Genomic DNA, 12,626 nt, shown 5'->3' with positions numbered 1-12,626 from the left:
TTTTGTCTAAAAGCTGTTTGGGTGGAATTTGAGAGGTTTCATTGGTTGAAGTGAGAGTATTTTATCTCCAGCAAGACTGCCACATTCCAGGGCGCAAGCGTGGCACCCTAATTTGTGGTTTAGCCTGTACTGATGGCTGTGGGGTTACTTTTACATGCATGTGATAGAAATACTTATTGTAATACTCTTTTTGCGAGGCTACATGCATGACACTGGAACATTTCTAGTAGGGAGTTGTAAAAAAAAATGTCCTGAACACTTTTTTGTGTGTGTGTGGTAAAAAGAATTCTCGTAGTGGGAGGATTCTCTGTGTCCATTCTGAGTTACACAGCTTTCACCCAAGGCCACGGAGCATCCTCTGTAGAGGAATCTGTGGAAACTGTAGAACTTAAAGAATGTGGTTAAGCTTGAGCGTTTTAATGTCTCAAAGATGAGTCATTTGCTTGACTGTTTCAGAACATTCAGGATCAAGAAAGCATTCAGGCTGCATCGTTATCCATCGGGAACATGATGGCTGAGGCAATATACAGGTTACAGATGCTGAGAAAATAGAGACTAATTTCTGGGCAAAAAGGTCACCTGTTCACTTCATTGCAAATGGACCCATTGTAGGTTAAGATTTATGCTGCTAGGTGATTCTAGGATAGCTTGTGGTTCAAAAATGGCTTCATTGAATTTAATAGAGATAAGACATATTTTTCCAGCTTTTTTTTTAGCTCAGACGAAAGCTTCCTGCTCTGAGTTGGAAAGAAAAGCCCATGGAACCACTCTTCTTAATGTACATAGAATATACTGAATAATTGTAATAAAAATTGGTACTGTTGGGTATTTGGTGAGAGATTTTTTTTCCTTTGAGATGGGGTAAAAGAAACTGTCTGAGTCACTTGAGTTCTATAAAGCAAGACAACCATTAGTTACTGCAGTGCAGCTACTTGGAGTTGTTTGGGTCCTCATCACTTTCAGATGCCTTGCAGGTCTTGATGCTAAAAGCATTTAGGGCCTACCACCTCCTGGGTGCTGCTTGAAAATACAGCAGTGAGTTCACAGTTTCAGACTGGATAGATTTTTGCCAATTTGGGGCTCTATGGGGTCTTAAAACCCCCAAAATTTAATCTGTTTGCCGCAGAAAACTATTTCTTAAGGTGGCTTTGATTCTTTTTCTCAAGATAGACTTGAAGACCTCTTTTCCTAAAATCTGCCATACTATGCTGGCAGGCTGTAATTTGCTTCATCTAACGAAGATAAAAGATCAGATCAGTCTTTTGGGATGCCAGTTTGGAAGATACAATCCTGAAAACTCCTTCTCAGGAATTTGAATATTTTAGTAAATCTTTCTCTCTTGAAAGGTTACACTAAGGGAAAGACAGATCAACAGTAACTAAGCTGCATGAATATTGAATGTTTTAGGAAAATGAAAGTACTTTGAGATTCAAGAATTTTGAACGTATTTATGTAAACAAGAGAATTTGTATAATTTACTGAAAAAAATTGATGTTTTCTGTTTCTTTAGGAGTTTCAGAGACGCTGCAATACTCTCATATCATTAATAGAAAAAGAAAATATGGAAATTGAGGAAAAGGAAAGAGCTGAAAAGAAGAAAAGAGGAGCAAAAGTTACAGCAGTATGTTTAGCAGCATTTACTTTCCTTCTAGTGGGGCAGAATTCAATTATATTTTGTGAGAAAATGTAAAAGATAATGATAGGCACTGATTACTTTAGTAGAAGCCATTAGGTGAGAGATTAAACTGAAATATTTGTCTATTCACAGCTCTACTAGATTTTTTAGATAGGTATTCCCAACATACAGTATTTTGGGGCTTTTTTTTTTTTAAAAAGTCTTTTGTATAAGTAGCAGGGGAAGACTGTTCTTAAGAAAAAGTTACACTGCCTATTTTCTACCTACTTTTGTACCTCATATGTTGGTTTCATTTGTTCTCAGATTGTTACTCCTCCCCTACATAGTAGTTGCTGGAAGAAGAAATTAAAGTGCTTCTTTTATTTTGAAGGGTTGTCATCTTTAGATCAGAATTGTGTATAAGTCAAGGTCCTGATCTTTTCATCCAATTCATGGTATGTGTGGTACCTGCATCACTGAGACCATGTAATGATTCAAGAATATAAAAAGGGTGGCAGACTTAAGTGTCTACATCAGGGATTTATGTTTGCCATGGTATTGTATCCTGAAAAACTGAACTGAACAGTTAGGGTCACATGTCTCCCTTTTGAACAGTCAGTAGCAAACTTAAAAGTATATTTTTTTTTTTTATCATGCCACCATTTTGTTAAATTTATAATTATTTTTTCTCTTTAGTCACAGAAGAGAAAAGCAGATTTGGCTGCTGAGAACTCTGGAAAAAAAGATGCCAAGAAAGTGAAGTCGTGAACCTGAAAACTGAATGCTAAATATTAAACTGCCACTTTCTTCACTCCATCTACGTGTATTAATTGCCAACTTCTTTGTATTCATGGTACTCTCCCCCAAGTCCCATGGTTTAATTTTGCAAATTTTGTATACTTCTCAATGCCTTCTTTACCTAAAATGTGTAGCTTTATATCTTATGCATTCCAGTATTTTTGTGTACTGTATTTTGTGAGTTTCATGTCTTTGGCAAAATTCACTCAGTCCTTGGTTTTTTGAAGCTTGTGCTGAGGTTTTAGCTTTTATATGTTTTATATGCTGCTGCTTTGAAAGAAAACCTAGATTCTATAGCTGTATTATTGTTGTTTCATATTTTAAATTTATATGGCTGTTGGAAAATAAACTTACTTAATTATTTGAAGAGAAATATACTTCATATTTGTTTTCCCTACCCTCTTTCCCTTTTTTGCATAGCTACATCTAGAGAGAATGTTAAGGTTTGTATAATTGTGCCTTCATCATCAATCAGATTTTTTTCACAGGAGTGCTTAGACAGGATTAGGAGCATGACAGAACAAAATCTAATTAGACTGACATCTTTGTTTGCTGTCAGCATTAAATGGACATTTTTCTCTGAAATGTTCTAAAGAAAAGCCAGCAAATACTTATACACCTTTTTTTTATTTTATCACTGATTCCACTGGGCTTCATACATTTTTAAACACAGGTGAGGTGTTTCTCAGAATGACCTCTAGATGAAAACTTTTCTATGCCAAATAAAAGGAAGTAGTCAACTACCAGCTTCTGGTTGTTTAAGTAGCAAACAAAATAATTCGTTTTTGGGTAGGTAGGCTGCTCAGCTATGCTGCCTTGTTGCTCTGATTATCTCTGCTGAAGTTCTGCTTTTACCTTTGATTCAACATGTCAGTCAGAAGCAATGGGGATATGTTATGGAGTGCTCCTTTTTAGTATTTCTATTTTAATGAAGGGATGAAAGTGTTGGATGTATGATTTTTTGACTTTGCAAGAATGGCCTTTACTAAGCAGGTTCATAGTTTCTGCTCACCTTGGAGTCTCTGCCTTTCCCAGATCAGTAGAACAGTGACTGTGACATCTAATGTTTTACTTTAATATTCTTTCTCTGATCTGGTGTTTAGTATGGACCTTGCTGCAGTGAGACATGCCCTCATAATGTCAAGTCTAGATTAATGCAGTGTGCTTTACATGGTACTTCCCTTGAAGACTTACTTGTACATTTCTTCTGGTGCAGTTTGCTTCCTTCAGTGGTTTGAGGTGTTTTGAGATGAAGAAACCTCTTTAAACTCCTTGTATTTCGTGCTTTGCATTGGGTACCTTCTTCTGTATTTGTAAAATCAGGACTTTATAAAATAAAGTTCTTGAGTTCTGCCCCTGTTCTTTAATGTCATTTAAAATATATTGGTATATCTTTGAAGTTTTCTGGGATTAGTATCTTAGTATCTCAGTATAAGTTTGATGAGTAATTTCCAGCTTTTCTTGGTGGTCTCTGTTTAAGGTTTGGGTTAAAATGAGTGAGCATTTTAAAAGATGAATAATTTTATTAATTTGAATATATTTTGGAATGGAGTTTTTGTTTGGGGACCAAGTTATTAATAAGCTTTTATTTGTATGCCTTGTAGTGTAAAAAAGGGTATTCCTCTGTTGAGGCTTATCTGATGAGTGGAGATGTACATCTGGTAATGATGGGGCACAGCTTCAGGGAGAAGGTTGGTCATGGGTGTCAGTGTGTGCTTTCAATGAGTGTGCAACCCAGATGGGATAGGTCTGCTCAGAAAAGAAGCTTGTCTCTTCAGCTGATGCTTTTGGTAGTGGAGTAGTTGACATCCTGCTTTATCCTTGGGAGAAGGACATCTCATGTAATTGTGGATGGGGAAAAGGCTGTGCAGCTATGTACATATATAATCACAAATCCCTGGAGTATTGCTATTAATAGAGAGAGGAAGATGCCTTATTTACATTTGCTTTTCAGCTCATGTGCCACTCACTAAGTTTATGGCCTGAAATTATAAAAACCAGTTAAAAGAGGAGGAAAATAAAAGCTGAATAGCCAATTGAAATTTTTATGGAATTACATGGCTAGGTCTAGAGCTTATTCCATTGCTCCTATTTAGCATTGGATGAATATTTTAATGTTTTAAGTCTTGAAATAAGTGTATTCTCGTTTTGTTTATTGTAGATTAGCTTTGTTTGACTTGCATGTTTTTGTGTATCCAATTTCTCTGTGTTGCAAAGTGTATGGAAAGACTTAAAATGGTAATATCTCAACATGTTCTTTTATGCAGATTTCTTGGTTTGAGTTACCACTTGAGTTAATGTTCACTCTTCTCCTCCTCAGTGACACGATATACAAGTTCTGTAGCAAAAGATCATGCAATTGTTTTTCCAGATATTATCCCCTTGACCAGACAGCTTCTCTGAAGAATGATAGATACTCCCAGGAGCTACCTGTTATCTTTTACAGTCTGTAGTCCCTGGTTAAGCTGAATGTGCTGTTGAACAACAGTCCTTGAGAGCACTTGTACACTATAAACTAGTTCCTCAGCGTAGTGAGTCTTCCCATCCATCATGTCCTACAGTGATAACTAAAGAAAATTGCTAACAGCTGCTGGTCAGGATTAAAGTAAAATGGATCTTTCTTGCCCCTTTTCTGTTCCTCTGGTTGCAGGTACACACACAGTATGTGCCTAGCAAGTATCTTAATGATATGCTGCTGCTGTGACTCAAAGTTAGATGGTGGAAATGAATCTTCCTATTTTTAACTGCTGTTTTCTTAGGTGAGGAATACTGTTTGTAAGAAGTTAGTAAGCACTGAATGTAATGTGATACAAAACTTCTGAAAAGTCTGGGCCTTTAGGCAATTTGAGAGTTGCCAAAAATATGACAAGATATAAAATTCTGAAAATAACTTATGAGTTCCTGTTCAGCAGACAACTAAAATCTGATTGTGTTAGCATTAGGCTTGAAGAAAGAAAAAGTCATCTAGCACCTTTCACACATCAGACAGTGCACATACCATCTTGGGAGAGGTCAGGACAATTGTGGTGGGTTTTCTTTTTCACATATTCATTACTTGCCAAATTATCAGTCCTTTTATTTTTGTCTTATATTAGTGATGACACAAAAAAAGTCATGCTGCTGACCACCTTCATTGTATTTAATTTCAGTTTGTTGTGATGACACAGAGAAGGAATGAACTTTCTTCTTGCTGGTAATATTAGACCATCTTTAGATACTGTTTGCACAAGTAGCTTTACTATACTAAAATATTATGTAAGAATTTTTTTCTTATAGATTAGCACTGCTTGTTTGATTTAGTGCTAGTGCTGGTCATGGTTTAAAAAAAAAGTGCAGCTTTCACTCTGAGATCATAAGCAAGGGGTACAGTATGCAAAAATTAATCAGAATCTTTCTAAAAGCCTGATAGAAATAACTTTGTTGTGCAGTGCCTGCAGTTCCTGCTGGGCACTGCTGTGTTACAGGCGCTCTCTGTGCATGCCTCTTGCCCACGTTCAGTGGAGGGATTAAGTACTTTCAGTGATCATAAATAAATGCCAAAGCCTTACAGCCTGTAGAAACATGGAATTTTGCAGTTAGTACCGGTTTATGTGAATGTAAAATGACAAGGTTGATGCAGACATTGGCACTTGTGTTGCTGGAGGGGATTGATCGCTGACTGTACTTCTGATCTGATTAAGAGAGCGTGACAGTTGTTACATTTTACTTAAGTTTATCTAGTCCGTGTACTTAGCTTCAAGCATGTATGTAAATGCTTTAGTGGGTCACAGTTCTAATGTTTGTTATGTTCTTTTTCTGAAAGAGTTAAAGTTGAACTTAGTTTGCATATTTTGAAATGTAATGTACTCTTTTAATTGCATTTGCATGATATCCATTCTTTCATGAGAGCCTTAATAGAAGTAATATTTGCTGCCTCAAAGGTATGTCTACGTTGTGTTGTTTAAAGGTAACTTCTGAACTTTTTCAAATTGAGATTTGTTTCTTAAGTTGTACATATATGAAAATAAAAATTAATATGAACCCGATGTCTTCTGGTAATTATACTTCTGGTACACATGGGCCCACTCACTTGGATACTGTTCAAGGTAGTTTGATTTGTTTTTGTTGCTATTGTGTCTCCCATAACTTTCAGGCTATGGTGGCTGAATGTAAGGGCTGTACGGTTGTTCCATGTCTGCTTTCAAACTATAATTTCCTGTAATCTAAAACAATATACTAGTAGTGCCTATATTTTTGTGACAGCCTTGCCTGTGTTATCTTGTAGTACAGTATTGTACAATGTATGTTGATCCTGTATTAAAGTATATTGGTTATTTCATACCTTTGGTGTGTTACTAAAATGAAATACTTTGGAGCTTAAGTCTGGGTGACATAGAATGGTAGGAACCATGAACATGCTGGATATTCTGCTTGCAGAGGTGCATGCCCTAAACAAATCCTCAGTTTTCCACTTTTTTTTCTCAGGATGACCCCATTAAAAAAAGAGAGACAGTAAGGAGCTCTGGAAGACCAGTTTATCCTGGCATTGGCTAGCAGCAATTCTCTCAGCTTCACAGTGACTTTTGATAGACCTCACTCTTTTTCAGGTGAGGCACCTAGACTGGTATGAAGGAGCTGGGAATAGAGATGTGGTTCTACCTTATCTTCTCTGCAGTTGCAGCCAAAACAATTGTCGGGTTCACCACAGGAACTGTAGTTCTTCCAAACAGCATTGCTTACTGCCAGGCTGAGCAGGATCCTATAGCTCATTTCTGCTTCTTACATGTTCTCAGGGGTGGGCTGCCAGCACTAAAGTCTACTGTTTTCAAGATTTTCTTGGAAACAGTACCTGCCAGCTCTCCTGGAGGAGATGGTCTGTTCAAACAACAGAACATTTTGATGGGAACAGTGATCCTGGCTGTGGAGTTTGGTATTGTCACATGATGATCGTTCTTAGATGCACTCAGTTCTATAGTGTCTATGCACTATAGACACCTTTTGCAAGGAACAGGTTCTTTTATTTCTACATGGCAGTTTCTTGCCATAAGAAAATACACTGAAAAGTCATCTTCATCTGTCTTCTCATTTGTTAATTAGGTGGACACTGCCGAAGGCCACAAAATCTCAAATTCCGCTCAGCAGTTTGGTAAATGGCATTCATTATGTGTCTTCTTTTTTTAGCTTAGGTGGATGTTCCTCAGGAGATGACTTCACAGTGAGGGTTTAAGAGTCCAGTAAGACTCCTGTTATTTCTCTTTCCTTTGCGCTGTTGCTTTCAGATTTTCTTAAAATGACCTTCTGATGTTCTAGATACCTTGATTTTCATGTCTTAATTACTTGAGGGTTGTTGGTCAGGGATTTTTGTTTGTTGGGGTTTTTTTGTGTGTTGGGTTTTTTGGAGAGTTTTATTTTTTTTTTTTTACTTAGAAGGCTGTTTCAGATGGGTGGGGTGTAACCTGGGCAGAGGTGTGGGGTGATGTCCACTTCAAGAGCCCTGATGCTGCAGGGACCTTTTAGCCTGGGTGTTGTTGTGAGCATGTGTGTGTTCCCCTGCCTACTCAGCACCCCCTCCCCTTGTTTTCAGTCAACTCAAAAAAACTCAACCTGATGTGGCTTTGTGCCTGCCTAATTTCTGCTCTGGGTGGCAGGAGAAGTCTTCTGGGCCTCTCTGACTTGAGGTGACACTTCTAGTGTCCTGAACACTTCTAGTGGCCTGAACAAGGCCATCCATGGTCTTGGGAACCTTGAGTGCCCTGTAGGATTAAAAACATGCGGATTAACATTTTCATTCAGTGTCCCAGCACAAAGGAGGCTGTTGCTTGTCTGGTCTTCCCTTCTGCCCTGCAATCCATGTGAGGCTGCCATCGGTTCCTGTGTCTCTGGCTGGAGGTTACAAACCCTCCTTGGAGGCACTTGTTGTTCTGACCTCTCTGGACACACTAATTGGACCAGTCCTGGACCCTGATGCAAAGCTGTGCTGCCACATGCTGAGTGGTGCTTACGAGGCTGGAAAACAGAGGGGAGACAAGAAGTTGTAAGTTATTCCTGTAACCTGCTTTAAATACTGACTGGTATTGGGATGGAAGTGTGGTGGAGTCCCTGTGAGGAGCAGGAAGATGCACAGGTATGTGATGTGCTCTTGGTTGGGACTAAGCCTTTGCTTCTAGGCCTTATTTCAAATCCCACTGGGTCAGTTGACATCATGGATGTTTTCATTCTGAGGCTCCTTGAAAAGCTGTTCAAATTAACAGACGGGGTGTCTTGGCACAGTTTCCAGTCCTTGTGCAAGCCTTGCTCTCACGGCAGGCTCCTCTTCTGACATTTGAAATGTGGAGGGAAAAGGGTGAATCCTGGAAAAAACTGCCTGTGCTGGGCTGGGAAAATCTGTGTGTACTTAACAGGAGATTTGATGGCTAAATCTATCTATTTTTATTGGTAGTAAACTGAAATTTAAAGTAAAGCCACTGTAACTTGCTGCTGAGTGAGTGGAGTTATGAATGCACTGGAGCTGTGGATGTGCCTTGGGGTGGAGCACATGTGGGGGCAGCGTTGGGCTTTTCTCTGCTCTATCTTTCCTGCTTGCAGTGCTCTCATGTTCTTACCCGTTCAGACCTCAGGTGGTGGTGTTGGATCTGAAAGGAGGAAATAGGAAGATGGAGAAGCTCCTTTCACTGTGAACAAGGCTGGTGGTGTGGCAATATTGAGGTGCTCTACACAATTGCTTAGATTTTTGTCTTGACAGGGCTATAGTCCAGCTGTCTCCACAGAACTGCCACTCCTTCCCAAACATATCTGCAGCTTCTTGGCTGGCTGGCTGCTGCCACGTGAGAGGTAATTTGAGTAGGTCTTCCCATCCAAAAGTTGCATTAGCTGGTATGGCACTGGGTGCAACACTCAGAGCAGCTCAGAGACAGCCTGCAAGGTCTGTACTGGCTTTATATTCATGCACATTCAATGGCTGCTTGAAGGGGGGCACCTCTACCCCACAAAAAGCAACATCCCTTTGTGCCACAGGATTTTTCTTCAGCAACTTACTATTAAAATTATGTTGCTGGAATTTAAAAAAAAAAACAGAAAAACCTACCCTTTAAAAATGTTTCACCATTATTTTATGGCTTCTGCAGGTACATATCTCTAAAATGATTTTACTTATTTATGTTACAAAGGAATGATTAACATTACTTGAATGTGTGGAAGAGGTACAAGAAATTTCTTTTGCTTGACATCAGCCCTGGAGACTCAACATTTTCTTTCAATATTCAAAAAGGAATTTAATTTTAGCTTTTTGTGATGCTCGTTGATAATTAACTGCTCCATGTACTGCATCTTATTATGCTACAGGCCCGAAGATTTTCTGTTGGAAATGAAAATCGATTTCAACAAATTCAGTTGTTGCTGCCTTATTAGGTTATGGTACTCAATGTAAATTAAAGTTTTGAATTTATGTCATTGATCAATAGATGCAATTATTGATTTGGGATGTATGAGGTAAAAAGTGAATAAATAAGTTTTTGTCTTTGACATGTTTCCATGTTACAAAAACAAAGTTTACTGAGCTGCAAGTAACTTTGTAGTGAACCTCAGGCAGAATCAGAAACACAAAGAGTAATGTTAGTCTATTTTTTTCTTCGGTGCTAGTAGGATTTTAAGATGCTGACTGACAGGCATCCCGGTTTAGAAGTTTATTTAAAACCTGGGGTGTAAGGGTGGGCTGATTCCAGCTCCTGATGCCCATCCATGGACAGACATCATAGGCCAACACATCACTCACTCTTCAGAAATCAATATCTTTTCTGCACAGAGGGCTCATTGCAGTGTTGAAGGTGGTCTGTCTGAACATGGCCAGAAAGTCTCCATCACTGGAGGAAACTAAAAGTAATATGGAGCTAATAACACCCTATTAACACAACATATAGAAATCACTACTATCTTTTTTTTCAGGGTTGAAATTAAGCCATTGATTGCACTCTAAAATATTCCAGGATCTTTGAGTGGATGTACTATTTCTTGCTCAAAACTAAATATTCCTGGTCTGGACTAGATGAAGCAGTATGGGAAACCTGTCACTCAGAGCCTGCCTGTGTGTGCCAAGGTGTGGGAGAGCTGAGAAGAGTCTCCTTTGTAATTAGTGCATCAGGAAGAGTTTGTGTTCAAGGACAGTATTGTTAAGACTGTGTTAGTGGATTATATACCTGTTTTTTCTGTGTTGCTTTTTGATGAACAACCTGAGACCAGCAGCATTTCCAGTTTTTCTGCATAAATAATTTGGTTATTATTTAAAGAGCTTTGAGATCTTTCTTTGAGGATAGCTATAGAAATATTTATTCTCATTGGGAATTAGCTATAGTAATAAAAGCTGAGAAAATGCAATATTTTTTACTACTTTCATGGACCTGGGCAATTGCTTTTAAATATATAGAGAAAAAAAACTCAAGAGTTGATTGAGGACATAGTTCACTTGATCAAATGGATGCAGAGCCCAGCTTGCAGGAAACCTATTAATATAAAAGACAAAATAGATAGTTCTGTTAGAGAGGGACTGCATTCCTGTGGGAGATCAGAGGATTTGCATCAATCACAGAAGCAGTAACTGCAGGTTGTACGTGGTAGGGCCTGTGCAAAGACTACAGTTTGTGTCTCTATCATATAGATGGAAATAGATACAGATATCTTGTCAGAGTTAGTAGTATCAGATGAAAAAGTGTGGATATCTATCTCTGTGCTATGGTAGCACTAACAATGTGGGCTGTGATCATGGGTAGGGTCTCAAGGTACTGCTGTAATATTAATAAGAGACTTGTAATAAGATTCAGTGTTTGCAGTTCTTTCCAAATCATGGCTGTTCCGAGTAGCTCAGAGTATCAGGGCCTTAGCTACATATGAAAATAAGTAACTGATTTGCTTTCCATTGAATAAATGACATGCTGGTGGAATGATTAATGAATACGAAATGATGAGTGTCACTGGCACACAAATGGGAATCATCATTCCCTTAACAAATTTTTTTCCGGTTGGGTTTAACTTTCCCTTGGGAATTACAGTTTCACTAATTTAGCAAAACCACCCAATAAATAACTCATCATTTTTTATAGAGGTCCGTTAAATAAATCTATATTGAAGTACTGAGAAATGACACTTGTAGAAGAAACATTGCTGCAAATAATGAGAAAATTGCAGATGTATTTTATACCTCTTCTGAAAATCAAAAGGTCTCATAAATACAGTCTGTAAAAATGTCTGTGGAAGAGTTAACATAACTGTACAAGCAATAAGCCTGACCTTTCAGTGTAATTTATTTTAGATTTGCTCAATCCTTTTTTATTAAAACTAGCACATCTGAAGCAGAATTAAATCCTATTACACCGACTCTGTGATTGTATCAATTTTTCTCTGCCATGGCACACTTTATTAAAAATTACTTTGTTTCATATTGGTTAATGCAATCAGGGGAGTAAATGAAGTTTTGTGGTCTTTGGTAAAGAAAGAAGCATGTGGTTTCTATCCTTGAGAGCAGTGTAAATTGCCCTGAGGATCAGCTGAGTTCCAGCCCTGCAAAAATCAGTTCAGGTATTTCCTCTGTAGTGGTGAGACACAGGTCCCCATCCTGTCCCAGTGTCTGCACTGATCCTGGGACTGGGTTACACAGGGCCACCGGCATTACACCTTTGTTCCATCTTCTGAGCAAAAATATTGCTATAAACTACATACCAAATCCTTAGAGAAGCTATTGATATCAGATGAGGAATCTTAAAATGAAAAAATGACTTCTCAGTCCCTTGTGGCAGATCCACCATATATCTCAACTTTACAAAACCAAAGGTGTGCTTGAGTCGAGCTAAAATAGCTCAGGGAGTATTTATATCTCGATTAGTCAGGTCAAGGTTGTTCTCATAGACTGGAACTGAAGCCTATTATTCAATTTAAAATCTAAGTAAACTAACTTTTCACTTGTTATGGAGGAGTTAAAAGCAATGCATACATCTGCAAAGTCTTAGGTTCTGTATTGTCTCTATAAATATGAATTTGGGATTGATGAGGAGAGTTGGTCTTGGTCTGGCAACACAGGTGGCAACTAACTGCAGATAAAGTATGGGAGGGATCAGCCACACTGTTTACATTCACAGCAGGTTTGCAGTTCTGTTCTGCACCTATCCTGAGCACAATACCTCTGAGACATCTGCAGTGTTCTTACTGCTTCTGATAGCCAAAGAAATAGAGGGTTTAGGGGTTTATA

The 12,626-nt window shown here is 38.4% G+C and overlaps 1 protein-coding gene across 2 annotated transcripts in view; it reads left to right on the top strand.

Annotated features, from left to right (window-relative positions):
• Positions 1-6,436, top strand: part of SMARCA1 (SWI/SNF related, matrix associated, actin dependent regulator of chromatin, subfamily a, member 1) — a 33,099-nt gene extending 26,663 nt beyond the window's left edge. For both annotated transcript variants that reach the window (XM_027645245.1, XM_027645246.1), the window contains exons 23-24: positions 1,511-1,621; positions 2,312-6,436. In XM_027645245.1, the coding sequence (XP_027501046.1) occupies positions 1,511-1,621; positions 2,312-2,383 (183 nt within the window). In that variant the 3' untranslated portion in view covers positions 2,384-6,436. The remainder of the gene's footprint in view (positions 1-1,510; positions 1,622-2,311) is intronic.
• Positions 6,437-12,626: the final 6,190 nt, after the last annotated feature.

This window comes from Corapipo altera, unplaced genomic scaffold (genome assembly GCF_003945725.1).
Source record: "Corapipo altera isolate COAL_440 unplaced genomic scaffold, ASM394572v1 65, whole genome shotgun sequence".
NCBI lineage: Eukaryota > Metazoa > Chordata > Aves > Passeriformes > Pipridae > Corapipo > Corapipo altera.
The sequence above is the reverse complement of the archived record's forward strand: the minus strand, read 5'-3'. Positions and strand labels throughout refer to the sequence as shown.